Raw genomic sequence first — 17,067 nt, 5'->3', positions numbered from 1 at the left:
CTCCTAAGTGGAACAACTTGTGAGACCCCAAAATTTTGGTTAGCTGCTCAGGCCACAACGGGTAAGTGTGTCTATGGGTCGAAGATGAAGGTGTTCAGCCCCTGGTGGCCAATGGGGGCTGTCCCTTGTAAGAGAGGCCTTCATTGGAAAGTCCCCAGTCCTTGTAACAGATGCTAGAACTGGTCCACTGGGGGTAGAGGGGCATGCCCGTAGAAGGTTTTGCAGGGGAGAAGCAGGCACTAGCCTCATATTTTCAGCCTCTTCTGTCAAACGTGACTCCACCCACTCCCTTCACCCATTGCTGAAAGCTGCTGTCTCATTGGTGTAGATAGGTTCAAACTATGTCAAGACCCATGTGCTTGACCAGTTGTTCCATCAGAGTCTGTCCCACTTTCTTAAAAGAGGCACTGAACCTGAGTGACCCAGCCCGGCAGCAGCACAGTCCTTGTTGACATCAGCTGCGTGGGGCTGCTGGGGGAGCGGTGTTTGACACCAGTCGTCAAACATGGAGGAAAATCCTAGGACAGGCACAGCTTTATTGACCATACGTGAATAAATGAAGAGCAGAGATATCAGTAAAGCAAAACTTAGAAACACCAAATTGCAGGGTTTCTTCCTTTCTCTCTTTCACACGATTGAAGTGGCTTAATATAAAAGTCTGTGTGTTTATACAAATCCATAGTACTGTAGGTCAGCACCCTTTGTTATCTTCATAATCACTGCAGAAATGGGGGCTCAACTCCCGGTTACACTAAGGGACAGATTTTCAAATATATTTAGGTGCCAAAAATTGCAGATGGGCACCTACTAGGTTTTTCAAAAGCACGTATGCAGCTTCGGTGCCTAAATCCCACTGATTGCAATCCTGCTTAGGCAAGTCTGAGAATACACTTGGCACCCAGCTGCGCCTTTAGGTGACTGAAAATCTGCCCTCAAGGCCCCGGAGCAGAGAAGCAAAGGCTCAGATTGTTCACAACACTGCACTTTAATATTTTATAATGTTAGAGCCAGATTCTGATTTCCATTGCACGGGTGTAAATCAGGGCTAACGCCACTAAGTCAATGGAGTTTACTCTGGATTTACTGGAATCTAACCTTTATTGTTTATTGAGGGACTTTCTGCAGCTCTCTCATTAGCCATTCTCCCTGAACACATTCACCATTGCTGCTCGCTGATCACTGGTGACCTCTGAACACGTTAACTTTAATTGGCCAAAATGTATCAGGAGAAATCAGGTACAACTCCATTCCAGGTTTACACCCTTGAAAATGAGAGCAAAATCTGACCCAAGGTTTTTAAACTAGGTATTTTCTTTTCTGTCAGTCTTGCTAGGTGCCACCATTCGAGACTGTTGCTACACATGGAAAAACAGGCACTTAGCTCTAAATTTTGCTCTTGCTTACCCCAGTGTAAACCAGGAATAACTCCTCTCAGTTCAGTAGACTTACTCTGAATTTACACTAGAATGACAGAGCAGAGTTCAACCCTTACTGGCCAGTCGTGGTGTTGATCTTTTACTGGACTATTTTATACTGCAATAATTAAAACTTACATCTGCTCTGAAAACAGAAGATCCTCTTCACCCTGGACTGCGTGAGCAGCACCAATTAAGCCAGGCCACCCTTTGTTCTTGGCCTGGTTCCTTTTATTCTGAGACCTAATTTCTCCGAAGTGGTTTGAAAAAGACAAACTAATCATTAAAATAATAATAATAAAAAAATGAGTGACAAGGAACCTTAGGAAAGACACTTTCCACACACCAGTGTGAACATGATTAGTTAAAACCAATTTTATTCTGCCTCTCAATGACAATTTTTTTACACCTGATAATAGTGCAAGCTACAAAACATTTGTAATCAGTGAAACAGTATCCAAAAATCATTAAGAAGTGCTCAGAATGGGGCAGTTCCTGGATTACTGAAGTCAGTGGCATACAAACTCCTAATTGGGCAAATTCTACCAGTGTAAATCCTGAGTGAATCAATCAACTTTGTGGAATGACTCAAGATTTATACTAGTGTCATTCAGAACAGAATTTACATCACTGACTTCAATGAAAAACAGAAATTGGCCACCATGAAGGCAGAAACAAACAAAAAACCCCACAGTACAATTCTGTTAAAAACCTAATCTCAGTGCACAGAAAATACACTCTGTTGCCGGATGTCTGCTTTGACAGGCACAGGTTTCTGAAGATTATTCCTTTGCAACAGCGTAGCTGTATTCATTCCAGGCATTACTCTCTTCTCATTTATGCCTGTTTTATACTGGTAAAATCCAACTCTTTTCAGTGGATTCACTCCTGAGTTACACCATTGCGAATCAGAGGAGAATGAGTGTAAACTGAAGTCGTAGTAATAACTGAAGTCAACGGAGCTACAATGACGTACCCCAGTGGAGGATGTGGCCCTCCATGTTAACCTTTACTGCACTTCATCCTTCTGGGGCATGGATTATTTTGCTTAAAAAAACAAATTTGTTCTCTTAAGTTTTCAGCTAAGAAAGTGCAGTTGTATTGTCCTGCATTCTGGTATTTGTTTAGAGGCAGAACCTGCCCTCCTTAGGGTGCATCTACACAGCCCCTGGCAGCAAGCCCACCACCTCCCTAGGCTTCCGACTCCAAGCTCCAGCCCAAGCTGCCACTCCAAAGCGTTGTCTACACAGCTATTTTTATACTGTTAGTGCTAGCTGGAGGGTGCTGACCCAGGCTGAGAGGTTCTCTACCCTGGGCTGTGTAGATGTATCCCCATTCTTACTGAGCAGTACCTCACTCTGCGAGCAGGCCGTTGTATTATTAGTCCGATGCTACTCAGCATCGCCCAGGGTGGCAGGATCTGTCTTTTGATAAGTGCGCTGACATACAAACGATAGCGGCAAGATGAGTTGGTGAATTAAACACAAACACTAATGAAGTGGGGCACAATCCGATGAACTGATTTGCTAGAGACACTGTAAAAAATGGACTGACAAGCACATCGACTAAAATGCACCTACTTTGCCAGAAAAAAAAAAAAAAGAGAAAATGTGCTTATAGACACAGCGCGGAAGAGGAAAATATGCTTAGTGCACATTCAAAGCAGGAGGGGGGACAATGCAAGGTGGCTCAACAATACAAGACAACAGATGTGAGAGATCGTTTGGAGGAAATGCACATAGACTCACAACATGGGACAAGAGAATCCCTTCATAATCAAGTGATTGAAATCAGCCTTCAGATGTTGGAAAAAAATAACCCAGGTGAAAGACGGAAAAGCTCGGGATGACTCAGAAGGAAAGAACTGCAGGTTCAGGGTGATTCTATAGCAGATAAAAACGGACCATACATTCGTTATTTAGTATGATTATATGCTGAGGCAATTTTAAATTATACAAATCTTTCAGGGCCCAATCCAAAGCCCCATGACGTCAATGGGAGTCAGACTACTAGCTTCACCGGGCTTAGGATGAGGCCATGAACCATGTGCTGTAAACAGTTGGTTTTGTGTCACTAAGTTCAACCAGGGAACACCCATGGATTCCGGGCACCCTCTACATACGAGAGAAAGTAAAGTCGGTCACTAAGGACCAAGACCCCACCGTACATTAGCATAGGAGGGTGTGCATTGCTCTATACCAAGATTCTTTTTCAAATAAATAACTTTGCACATCTGGTCACACCACTTTGATGTGCTAACTTTGGACTATTTGTTCATCCACCAGCAACTTGCCTCTGGAGAGGGACTTGGAGGGTCAAATCTAACAGTCTGGAATGAAGGATTTTCCCCCCTCTTCTTCACACATTTCCTTCCCAGAGGTTTAGATAATGATAATCCTTCATGGTCAGTCCTGGTCTTCAGAGAGCATGCTGCAATGGCACAAAAACATGTATTTTTGAGAGAGAGAGATCTGCATTTAAATTATTCATTCTACAGGCCTAATGGATGCATTATTTAATGGCGCTTGTTCCTATTAAACAAATATCCCAGTGGATTAGTGGTTCAATGTACTTTTGAAGCAAAGCATTATGTTTCCATTGGCATCAGTCTACTCTCAGTCAGACCTGAATTTTTAATCAGGGTTACCTAAATCAGTGTAGGCTAGGATCGCCTGATTGCCAGGAAACCGTCTAATGTTTGCTAAGGGGTGAGTCAACATTTGGAAATGGGCAATAGGAGCTCTTTCGCCTTAAACTGTAAAAATCAGCCAGGCAAGAACATGGTTTTGCAGGTGACACCAATGTCTGATATTGTGGCAATGCATTATGGGTTGTCAAGGTCCTTATTCAAGGCCTGATCGCCCCTCCTGTGGGGCATGGGTAGGGGAGGAAAACTCTGAGAGGTTCCCTTTATGGGGTTTCCTCCCAATTCTTGTGTTGAGGGCAGGGCCTGCCTGCTCCCCAGAGAAACAGCAGGTGTGGCCCTCAGAACTCATGGCTCCCCCAAGGGTTATGCTGATCTCACAGGATACTCAAGGGAGCTGGGCTCTCTGTTGATCCCCCTCCCTCTTTTCTGGACAATTTCCATAATGTTCCCCACAAGCAGCTGCCCCAGGAACGCCTTAAAGGAGATGCCAAGCATGGAAGAGGGGGCTCCACGAAACAGTAAATGCAGCCTCAGACTGTGTTTACTCTTTAGCTGGGCACCGAGCAGGACTATGTCCGGTCCTCCATGGAAAGGGCAACATCTGGTGCAGAGGGTGCCCCCCATGCACAGTTCTGAGGGAAACAATTGGGCCATCATTTTTTATTCAGTTCTTACTCAGGGAAATCTCCTCTGAAGGCTGGAGAGAAGGCTACCTGAGTCAGGACTTAAAAGGATTCTCTGCAATTCTCAGGACCAGGCTAAAGATAAATAAGGACTATCAGGCTTGCCCTAAGTTTTGCTGGGGTGCCTAAATTGTGCCCAATCAAAGGGGCTTCACTACCAATCTGCCAAGAGCTGGGGCTTCCCTTAGCTTATGGAAAACAGCAATTTGCAGCCAGCCTTGTCTTCTAGATAGAGGTGCAGGCTGCAGAGTTCACAGGTCTGAGCATTCAGGCTACATAGGCCACTCCATTAATAAACAGGAGGGAAGCTGCAGCCATGTCTGTCTCCATCCATTGTGTCTTGTCTAAGATTGGAAGCTCTTTGGGGAAAGAACCGCCTTTTTGTTCTGTTTGTCCAGCACCTTGCATAATGGGGCCTTGGTCACTGGCTAGGGCTCCTTGGTGCTACAGGAATGCAAATAATAATAATTAGCCAAACTTTGGAGACCCTGCCCTAGGTGTGTTCTTTATCCTCCTGTCAGAATGCTGATAACACTGAACAGCCCGAACTCTCCTTGCAACTATGCTATTTGGTTTATAAATACCTTTAACGTGATGCCTGTGGGCTGGGAGAAGGCATTTGTGGAGGGATGGATGTGTGGTTAACATCACAGTGACATTAATGTTGGAGGAGGATGCACGGTCAAGCAGTCTGAGACCAGAACAGTGCGTGAAAAGATCTGGGTTCTGTGCCCACCTCTACCAGAGACTCACTGTGTAACCATGGGCAAGTCACGTCATCTTGCGGCTCCTTAATTTATCCCATCTGGAACATGGAGAATATAATTATTTCAAGACTCATAGGGTCATTAAGGGTATGTTTACATAGCCTGGGGCAGTGAACCTCCCAGCCTGGGTGAAGAGACTTGTACTAATGGGACTCACGATAGCGCTCTAAAAAGATCTGTATAGAAAACGCTTTGGAGTTCCAGCCTCAGCAGCAACTTCAAAGCGCTGTCTACACAGCTATTTTTGGACCACTAGCATGAGCCCTGCAAGCCCAAAGTCTGTCGACCCGGGTGGGGAGCTCACTGCCATGGGCTGCATGGTCATGTCCCGTGAGGCTTAATACACTCATGATTGTCAAGTATTTAGAGGGCCTCAGGTGGAAAATGCTACGGAAGTGAAGAGTATTATTGTTAGGTATCTTTTCCGTCCGAAGAGTAATTGATAAATTAGTAAGAAAAGATCTCAGTGTACACTGTGCCTGCCAATTGCATAATTGCTTAATCCTGTTCCTTCCAGCAGGGATTGCCCAACACTAAATCATAATGTCTGTGGATTAGCTGAGGCCCTATGATCGTTAAAAGGGAAAGGACTAGTACTTTTAATGGTTTTAGAAAGCCTGACTGTTCCCATATTTCCCCTATGAGCCATGGGAAGCGGTTACTTCCTGAAAGCTCTCTGGGACTTGCATGGGGTGAAGCGCCGTCTAAACAGAGATTAAAGGGCGAGTCAAAAGGTCTCGCTCCTCTGCGTGAATGTTAAAATATCCTAACAGTTGGGATGAAATTCTAAAGAAGCTGAATACAGACTGCCCTCCTCATGTGTCCATCCACCAGCTGGAAACTTGATCTGCCCTTTGGCAGCTTGGTTCCTGACAAATTGGGAGGATGAGCTGTTGATGTGAATGAAAACAGCTCCGAGTGCCTGTCCATTGGCAGGAACCCCTTGAATTCCTTCCCTTTAATATTTTGGCCACCCCTCCTCATCCTCAGGCTGTCTGTATTTCAGTCAGGTCTATACATCCGGGTGAGTGTTTTTACTTTGCTGTATCAGTGCTTAGTGGTTCCCCACATTTCTACTCAGCTCTCTCCAACTTACATTGACTAGTAAATCCCTTCGGAGACTCGTACCAAAGAACTGGTCTTTAGCGGGCACGTTTCAGTGCTTAATGGGAAAACAAAACAAATTTGATCTCTAACTCTGCTCCCAGCGGTGCCCTCATCTTGAACACATGTTAGAGTCAAACTGAAGTGGTTTTAAAAATAAGGACCGTAAAAGGCTGTATAAAATCACAGATTAATCACAGAATCAGGAGCCAATCCAGTCCTGCTGCAGAGGGTGAGGGGGCTCCCTTTCGAGCATAGCATAAATATGATAAATAAATATGCTTTTAAAAAGAAAACACTGGTGAACTGGGGCCTCCCTCATTTCACTGCTGTGACCTGAGCTCAGGAGTCTGGGTCCTCACTGTGGCTAGTGAGACCGGAATGAAATCTGTCGCTGCCTCGACTGCACGGTTGTCAGCAGGAACAGAACTGTAAGACCCTCTGCTCCACAGATCCAGGTCTCTGTCCCCTGCACCAAAGAAGAATCCCCATTCACTATTGCTGGGGCAGAGATTAGAGCTTTGGTAGGCTGCACGCACCAGCAGGTGACATGGGGCCTCACCCAAATCCCTCTAAGGTTGGTGGAAAGACTTGTCAACTGCAATGGATGTTAGCTCAGGCCCATGATGAGCAGGTCCGACATTGGCACACATCCCGTTCACTCTGACGAACCACATTATGGCGTAGTGATGGCCTAACGCGGAGTGAAGGGAACTGATCCCTGTTTAGGTCTTAGGGGGTATTGGCTCCTGCAGGGCAAACACAGCTTTTTTCACCTAGATAAAATGCCTTTCGCGTCACACTTGGGGCTAAACTTGGTGGTGAGGTAAGCAGTGGCTCAAGTTACATTTTAGCAAGTCCGTGTGAGTGTCAGTTACATACCGAAGGAGTGGAAGGGGTTGTGTACACAGGGAAGGAAACTAACAGGAGAGACTAGGTATAGCAAGGAAGGGCCTTCTTTATCTGACACCTTCTGTCAGGCCTTGTCTGCATTGGGAATAGCCCCGCTTCAGTAGTCAATGTCGTTCAGCTAGCACTGGCTCCAAAGCCTAGACAAGGACATGCCAAAGTTTGCACCGACTGAGATAGTCGAGTCTTACCCTTGCACAATTAGTTCAACTGGTGAAAAAGTCGATCGTGCAAATATAGAAACAAAACTCAAAATCTCATTTGGCCTGATCCTCAGCTGGTATAATGTGGAGTAAGATCCACTGATTTCAATGGGGCTGTGCTGATTTATACCAGATGAGGATTGGATTTATGCCCAACGAGACTGTCAACTCTCCAGAGTTGCCCCAGTGAATTGAGAAAGTAAATCCATCTTGTTTTGAAAGTATCCAATTTAAACCAAACAAGAATCTATTTCCTCTGAGGCTGGTGCTGCTAAGTCTGTACTCCGCTAACGATTTGTCATCTAAACACTTTGTGCATTTGTTTTATTTTGAAACAACATTTCCGCGCAAAATTTAAAGGGGAATCTAAACACGTCTCATTCGACATGTACTAGCTGTGAAATCTATTAACACAGCTAAAGTGACCGCAGTTCCAAACTAATGACTGGGCAGATGGAGCAGTGGTTTAGAAACTCCAAACTGTGGGGTGCTTTAGCCTCTCAGTGTCCTACCGAACATTATGTCTAGGGACGCCATACTCCCTTAACCAGGCTGTGCCTCATCCTTTCTGTCAGATGTCATTTCCCAGCTTAAAATGGATGTTTCCCACATGTCCTTGTGATGGGGTATCCACCCTGCACATGGCCTGGACAGCTAAAATAGGCCCATTAATCTACAGGCTGCACCTGGAGGGGCGCTAGTGACTGGTAAAGACGAATGGCTGATGAAGCTCCGCTGGGGAAGGAGCTGGGACAGGCTTATAAAGAGAGGAAGTTGGTGGTAGGAGGAGGGCTGCAGGGAGGAGCTGTGCTGTCACTCCCTAGAGGCATGGGGAGTTGGCTCAGTACAAGGAGGTGGTCTAGGTGGAGAGTGAGCCCTGGAAACTACAGACCCTGACAAGTAGCTGAGAGGGGGAAGCAGAGGAGGCTCCAGTGGTAACCCAGAGGTGGGCCAGATGATAGGGCAGAAAGGTCGGAAAGAGACCAGAGAAACAGCAACAAGACTGGACCTTGAGCAGATAGTGGTGGCTGGGTGTAGGGTCCCTGGGCTGCAGTCCAGGGTGGTGGGTGGGCCCAGGTTCCCCTATTGCCTAGGCCAGTTGGGCCAGTGGCCTTTGACATCTCAGAATAGGAGGACTATGTGATTTGGCCGGTGGACCGAATGGTGAAGAGGGAATAACCTGAGTCCAGAGGGAGAGACTGTGGGGCCAGCAACTGAAGGAGGAGGCCTCAAACCAGTTGAGAGCTAGTCCCCAGACAAGCCACAAAAGGAGGCACCCCAGCAGTGAGTAGTGAGCCCCATTTTAGCCCCCTAGAGAGAAAGTGCTATCCTTACAGACAGGTGAACAACTTGTACAGGTGACACTCAGAGCAGAAGCCCAGAACATGGCTCAGTATCTGCCTCCTGGTAAATCTTTACCATGAAAACAGACTAGACATTTCCCACCGTACATGGGCCAGCCTCCCAACTGCTCTAACTCTCCGATTGGTTCCTCAGGACTCGCCAGAGGCGTTGAATAAAACTATTCCGGCTATGCAGAGACAGGCAGGATTCCTCCGAGGGTAGGAGCTCACTGAAATATAAAGAGCTCTTCTCCCTTCTGAATCCACCAGTCCCCCTGATCTATTTTCAGTCTGCCGCAGAACAATCTTTGGCAGTTCCTATGATACGCAAGCTGCTAGCGGACCTCGCCACATGCTCTAGTTCTTCCCAGCTGTGTCTGATCTTTGAGCTCATCTGCAGGAGAGACAAGGCCCTTGTCAGAGAGAACAGAATTCTAGGGCCCAGAGGCAGCCTGATTCTGCAGGCACATTGCCTTAGCAGGCCCTCAATCTGTCACAGAGAATGACAAACCCTAGCAGTGGTCACTCCAAATCCATTCCTGTTCACTCCACAGTTCAGAAATGCCAGACTTGGCTAGAAAATTCAAGGGGAATCCCAAGAACACCTACCAAATCCTGTTTCCCTGTTGAAGTTAAGGCGGGCCCTACAGTTAACAGAAAGTACAATTCTCGTCATTGTTTTGTGTCAGGGTGGAACATCCCCCATTTCCCCCTCTGCCACTGCTACCATCACTACCCCCAACAGCCCAGCCCTGAATTACTAGGAGTTTCCAGGCAGCCGAGGATGGCTTGGTGTGTGTACCACTGGAGCCTTCCTACAATTCTGATCCAACCACTGGTCAGAGGGCTTGCTTCCTCTCCTGCGGGACTGAGCACATGTTTATATTTAGGGACGGAGGGACCAAAAGAGAAGATGCTGGAACAAACTGCTAACAGTGGCTGGGATTATGAAAGGGACCTAACGGAAACAGGTGTAATTCAAAAGGAGTTTGGGTCCTTTGAAAATCTCAGTTGTAAAGTGCAAGTCACCAGATGGTCTTAATCCAAAGCATTCTGAAAGAACTTAAGCATGACGGGGCTGAGCTGCTAACAAAAATAGGGACTCATTAAATCAGCGACTGGACCAGAGTAGCAGCAAATATTGTATGCATCCTAAAAAAGATGCTAGGGATGATCCTGGGCATTACAGGTCAGTTAAGCCATTACGTCAATAACAAGTAAATTGGATGAAGCAATAATGAAATAATTATAAAACACTGAGCTGAACATACAAATCAGCCTGGCTTTTGTAAAGAAAAATCATGCCTCTTTAATCTGTTCAAATTCTTTGAAGGAATCAGCACAACAGTAGATAAGGAGAAGAGGCAGGTATAATTTAATTGAAGCTTTATGAACGCCCAAGTGAAGTCGTCTGCAAGCTCTTCAAGAAACCACGTAGTCATGAGAGGAGAGGTAAAATTCTGCAATGGGTTGGAAACTGCCTACAAACAATAAACAAAGAGGAGGAATTTTCCAGGAGGTTAATTGTGGGGTGGCCCAAAGGATCCATAATGAGACTTGTTACTAAATATCTTTATTAGTTACCTGGAAAGGAGATGAACTGTAAGGGGGCAAAGTTTACCAGTGACCAAAATCATTTAGGCTAGTTAAGTCTTGACAAGACTGAGAAACTTAAGAGGGAGCTAGCAATGACTGATGATGGGATAACATGACAGCAGGTGGAATTCAGTGTTGATAAACACAAGTTAATGCTGCTTGTACATGCTGCTGGTCCAGGTTTTTCTATTCACTATATCCTGTCAGAAAAAAAACAGTACACACGTCATAGTACACAGCTCAGTGAATACATCTACTCCACGCACAGCAGCAGTCATCAAATAAAGCAAACACCAGGCTACTTTGCACCAATGTAAAGGGGCCTTAAAGTCAGTATAAAAGCAGTTTTCCCACACAGGTCCTTTTCCACTACCAATGTAAAGTGGCCCTCGTGTAAATGATAATCAGGCCCCAGGTGTTTGGATGGATTAAGAGTGAGACAGATAATATGGAGAATATTATAATGCCATTATTTATATCAATGTTACACTCTCCACTGAAACACTGTGGGCACCCTCATCTTGAAAAGCATTTAGTGTTAAATAGAAATGGTCCAAAGAAAGGCAACAAGAATTAGTAGATGCACAGGAAGACTTCTACTGGAGAGAGATTAGAGGTTTTCACACTAGGAAATGAAGACTGGGAAGTGAAGAACATAAGAAAGGCCATACTGGGTCAGACCAAAGGTCCATTTAGCCCAGTATCCTGTCTTCCAACAGTAACCAATGCCAGATGCCCCAGAGGGAATGAAAAGAGCAGGCAATCATCAAGTGATCCATCCCGTCGCCCATTCCCAGCTGCTGGCAAACAGAGGCTAGGGACACCATCCCTGCCCATCCTGGCTAATAGCCATTGATGGACCTATCCTCTATGAATTTATCTAATTCTTTTTTGAACCCTGTTATAGTCTTGGCCTTCACAACGTCTTCTGGCAAGGAGTTCCACAGGTTGACTGTGCACTGTGTGAAAAAAATACTTTCTTTTGTTTGTTTTAAACTTGCTGCCAATTAATTCCATTTGGCAGCCCCGAGTTCTTGTGTTCTGAGAAGGAGTAAATAACACTTCCTTATTTACTTTTTCCACACCAGTCATGGATTTAATAGACCTCTATTATATCTCCCCTTAGTTGTCTCTTTTCCAAGCTGAAAAGTCCCAGTCTTATTAGTCTCTCCTCATACGGCAGCTGTTCCATACCCCTAATCATTTTTGTTGCGCTTTTCTGTACTTCTTCCCAGTCCAATATATCTTTTTTGAGATGGGGCAACCACATCTGCATGCAGTATTCAAGATGTGGGTGTACCATGGATTTATATAGAGGCATCACGATATCTATCCCTTTCTTAATGATTCCTAACATTCTGTTTGCCCCCCCCCCTTTTTTTTTTTTAAACTGCTGCTGCACATTAAGTGGATGTTTTCAGAGAACTATCCTCAATGACCCCAAAATCTCTTTCTTGAGTGGTAACAGCTAATTTAGACCCCATCATTTTATATGTATAGTTGGGATAATGTTTTCCAATGTGCACTACTTTGCATTTATCAACATTAAATTTCATCTGCCATTTTGTTGCCCAGTCATCCAGTTCTGAGAGATCCTTTTGTAGCTCGTCGCAGTGTACCTGGGACTTAACTATCTTGACTAGTTTTGTATCATCTGCAAATTTTGCCACCTCACAGTTTACCCCTTGTCATAAAAATAAAGGGAAGGGTAACCACCTTTCTGTATACAGTGCTATAAAATTCCTCCTGACCAGAGACAAAACCCTTTCACCTGTAAAGGGTTAAGAAGCAACAGTAACCTCGTTGACACCTGACCCAAAATGACCAATGAGGGGACAAGATACTTTCAAATCGGGGTGGGGGACAAATGGTTTGTTCTGTGTGATGCTTTTGCCGGGAACAGATCAGGTATGCAGCCTTACAACTCCTGTAAAGTGAGTAAGTAATCTAGCTAGAAAATGTGTTAGATTGTCTTTTGTTTAATGGCTGGTAAAATAAGCTGTGCTGGAGGGAATGTATATTCCTGTTTTTGAGTCTTTTTGTAACTTAAGGTTTTGCCTAAAGGGATTCTCTATGTTTTGAATCTGATTACCCTGGAAGGTATTTACCATCCTGATTTTACAGAGGTGATTCTTTTACCTTTTCTTTAATTAAAATTCTTCTTTTAAGAACCTGATTGATTTTTCATTCTTCTTAAGATCCAAGGGTTTGGGTCTGTGTTCACCTGTACCAATTGGTAAGGATTATCATCAAGCTTTCCCCAGGAAAGGGGGTATAGGGCTTGGGGGGATATTTTGGGGGAAGACATCTCCAAGTGGGCTCTTTCCCCGTTCTTTGTTTAAAACACTTGGTGGTGGCAGCATACGGTTCAAGGCCAAGGCAAAGTTTGTTAACTTAGGTTAAAAACTTGGGGAAGTTTTTAACCTAAGCTGGTAAGAATAAGCTTAGGGGGTCTTTCATGCAGGTCCCCACATCTGTACCCTAGAGTTCAGAGTGGGGAAGGAACCTTGACACCCCTTTTTCCAGATCTCTTATGAATATGTTGAATAGGATTGGGCCCAGTACAGACCCCTGTGTGACACCACTATTTACCTCTCTCCATTCTGAAAACTGACCATTTATTTACCTACCCTTTGTTTCCTATCTTTTAATCAGTTACCAATCCATGAGAGGACCTTCCCTCTTATCCCATGAGAGCTCATGAAGAAAAAGTGGCATATCACGCAGATATCGGAAAAAGTCAGTTGGGTGCGCCTGTTTGCACATTCTCATTACACAAGAAGAGGGAGAGCTACTGCCCCAGTCAAAGGATTCCTCAGAGATGAACGAGAGAAGGAAAAGAAATGGAGAGGCTGGGCAGTAAGAGAGCAGGGGAGCCCAGTGAACCCTACCGCCTTGGTCTGTGATCCTATCAGATTTCAAGCAAAGCAAGGCAAGATTGGGCTACTATTTGGACAGGAGACCTCTAAGGAAACTCTTGGCTTTGAGTCAGTACAAGAATCAATATCTTGGCACACTGCTAAAGGGCACTGTGCTACTGGAGGTTCTCTACTTCCAGTGAGCTAGACAGCTAAGTCCCTGACCTCATGGCACTTTTCATAAACATAGGTGTGCTGTGTCCAGCCTCCTATGTAATTGCAGCCTATTTCTTTAACTTGTCCCTGAAGTCATTGTTCTGTCTGAAGCGGTTGTGCACTGTTAAACAGCCACGGCATTCCACGCCCCAGAGATGGCTGCATTTCAATGGTGGCTGAGGTGCTCTCTCTTTACATGTTGTACATTAGATTGTAAAGCATTTTGGACGCTATAGGGAAGGAAGGGGTTCTGTAGAGGTTAGATGCTAATAAATGGATTTAACTGTGTGGAATGCACATTGCTAAAGAGAAAAGAACATATTGCACAGCCTGAAGAGAATATATTGTTGTCCTAATTATTTTTGTCCTGTTTTCATTATCAACGTGTCCTCTGATAAATCATTTTAGAGAAACAAAAAAGCACTTGTTTCTCCTCCAGGGCTACAAAAAAAGATAAAATCTGATCATATGTACATAGCACTGTGTGTGGACAACTTTCACAAATAGCAAGGCAATGAGAATCAGGAGGTTGCTTTTTGGCATGATTATTGCTAGTTAATACCAAAAAATGAATCAGTAATCACATCTCTTCTCCTGTTTGGCAATGTTACAATAGATCCTGTGTCTCTTTTCTGATCCTGAAATTTGGTATTTATACACACTAGAATTTTGCATCTGAGGAGATCCATACACTTCATTTTACAGGTAGGGAAACTGAGGAATAGAGCAATAAGTGACTTTCCCAAGGTACACAGTCAGTGAGTTGCAAAGGCTGGAGGAGATCCCAGTATGCCTAGTCAGTCAGTCCTCTGCTCTAACCACCAGACAACACTACCTCCTTTTACTTCTAAATAAGAAATAATGCAAAAATTGCTCTTTTAGTTAATGAGAGTGAACGCTTGAATTATAACACAACACTATGAATAGTATCAGTCTGTCATAGTTGTCAATCTCTTATAATGAAGCTCTTGTTCAAGGAAGAGCTACTTGTATTGGAAATGACCAAACTTTGCTTACCGTTGTGAAGTGAACTACGCAATAGATCCCAATAATCAGAAGGCCAATCATGATTGATGCAACAGCAACCCAGAGTGCATTGCGACCCAGTCTTCTTGATCCTTCTATGTCTCCTCGACTATAACTATTTAAAGCCTGCAGAACAGAAACAGAGTTTGTGATTATTGTTAAACAACTCAATCCACCCCTCAGTCCAATGGACTTCACTAAAAGTTTAGTGCCCTGCATTTTGGGACAATATACAAGACTTCAGAATACTGAGCATTATTTTTAGAACACATATCTGTACTAAGTGAGGTTCATTGTAACAAGGGATTCTGGTTTCCACAAATTTTCACAAAATTTCAGGGCTTATTCTTGACTACTTTAGGTTTCAATTATGCAGCTCTCAGGTCTTGTCTACACATAAAAAATAATCTGGAATAAATTAGCATGTAAATTCAAAGTGGATTAATTATTCCTGATTAACTCCATGTGTGGATGCCAAAATGGATTAAATTAATTTTGAATAAGGCACTCTTATTCTAGAACAACACATGGAGTTAATCAGGAATAGTTAAGCAGGAACATCTAGTCCAGAATAACTCCCCAGGCAGACAAACCTTTACTTCAAAGAGTAGCCCCACTGAAGTCATCAACATAAGGATTGCTGAATCAACTCTCCTCACACTCATTCCCAGGCGTTACTGACTTGCACAATCCTAGAAAAACCTTTTTTTCAGCTTTATATGAATTATGATTTACATGTGAGCAGAAATTGGCTGTTTCATTAGCAGTGAAAAAACCCTAAAAGCTAAAAGAAAACCAAGCAATCTCATGTGTTATTTACACCGGTTGTATTACGTTAGATGGAATAAATGGGCCCAAAGAGTCAAAGGTGTTAACATCACCCTGTCACTGTCCAGACTTACGCAGTTTTAAACAAGGTCTTGTTACACAGAGACCTCAGCCTGCTTAGTACCATGGCAAACACACCAGTAAAAATCTTTGTCACCCTTTTTTAAAGATACAGAAAAAAGAAGGTTTCAGAGTAACAGCCGTGTTAGTCTGTATTCGCAAAAAGAAAAGGAGTACTTGTGGCACCTTAGAGACTAACCAATTTATTTGAGCATAAGCTTTCGTGAGCTACAGCTCACTTCATCGGATGCATACTGTGGAAACTGCAGAAGACATTATATACACAGAGACCATGAAACAATACCTCCTCCCACCCCACTCTCCTGTTGGTAATAGCTTATCCAAAGTGATCACTCTCCTTACAATGTGTATGATAATCAAGTTGGGCCATTTCCAGCACAAATCCAGGTTTTCTCACCCTCCGCCCCCCCCCCCCCCCCACACACACACAAACTCACTCTCCTGCTGGTAATAGCCCATCCAAAGTGACCACTCTCTTTACAATGTGTATGATAATCAAGGTGGGCCATTTCCAGCACAAATCCAGGTTTTCTCACCCTGAGAAATCCAGGTGAGAAAACCTGGATTTGTGCTGGAAATGGCCCACCTTGATTATCATACACATTGTAAAGAGAGTGGTCACTTTGGATGGGCTATTACCAGCAGGAGAATGGGGTGGGAGGAGGTATTGTTTCATGGTCTCTGTGTATATAATGTCTTCTGCAGTTTCCACAGTATGCATCCGATGAAGTGAGCTGTAGCTCACGAAAGCTTATGCTCAAATAAATTGGTTAGTCTCTAAGGTGCCACAAGTACTCCTTTTCTTTTTGAGAAAAAAGAAGGGGAAACAATTCAAGAATTTGAAATGTAAAGTATTAAGGAAGCCTCCGATTTTAACAGCATCCCTTGTTCCCTTTTCCTTTAGCTGGAGAGAGGCTTTAGAATGAACCCCCCCTGCCATTTCACAGACTCTTAGATGGTACTAAAGCTGGCAATAACAGTCCTCTTGGGGAAAAGAGAAGAAGTGAACTGAAATGGACTGGAGCTGTTGTTGTTAGAATTCAATACTGTTTCCTAACCGACAAGGCAATCGCACACAACAGGCGAAAGAAATGAACAGCACAAGTAGAAAATGCAGCTTCTCTCTCTGGTGTTGATTCTCAGTTGCCACCTCACTGCTGGAAAAACACAGGCCCAGCACATTGTCTCATTAGCCACTCTGAACTTGCGTAAACTTGGGCCAGTATCGGGCTGCTCAGGGCACTGCTTTCAAAGTTTCCTCGTTGGTCATAGGCTTGCAGCAGGGTTGCGAAATACACAGATTTGGCTGGCTAAGCCAGACTCTTATTAGACTGAAGGAAAAAGGAGAGGGACCGGAAAGAGAGAAATAAGATGGGGGAAGGAAAAGGACA

General features: G+C 44.2%; 1 protein-coding gene across 3 annotated transcripts in view; it reads right to left on the bottom strand.

Annotated features, from left to right (window-relative positions):
- Window positions 1-1,775: 1,775 nt before the first annotated feature.
- The window catches only part of TMEM233 (transmembrane protein 233), a 28,703-nt gene continuing 13,411 nt past the window's right edge, over window positions 1,776-17,067 (bottom strand). The window contains exons 2-3 of one of the 3 annotated variants that reach the window (XM_075120214.1): window positions 14,759-14,893; window positions 1,776-3,845 (exon numbers count right to left, since the gene is read on the bottom strand). In XM_075120214.1, the coding sequence (XP_074976315.1) occupies window positions 3,834-3,845; window positions 14,759-14,893 (147 nt within the window). In that variant the 3' untranslated portion in view covers window positions 1,776-3,833. Of the gene's footprint in view, window positions 3,846-4,478; window positions 5,551-10,628; window positions 10,868-14,758; window positions 14,894-17,067 lie in introns of those variants that run through there. The other 2 variants (XM_048820978.2, XM_075120215.1) reach the window with 2 other exon arrangements.

Source organism: Caretta caretta, chromosome 15 (genome assembly GCF_965140235.1).
Source record: "Caretta caretta isolate rCarCar2 chromosome 15, rCarCar1.hap1, whole genome shotgun sequence".
Taxonomy (NCBI): domain Eukaryota; kingdom Metazoa; phylum Chordata; order Testudines; family Cheloniidae; genus Caretta; species Caretta caretta.
The sequence above is the reverse complement of the archived record's forward strand: the minus strand, read 5'-3'. Positions and strand labels throughout refer to the sequence as shown.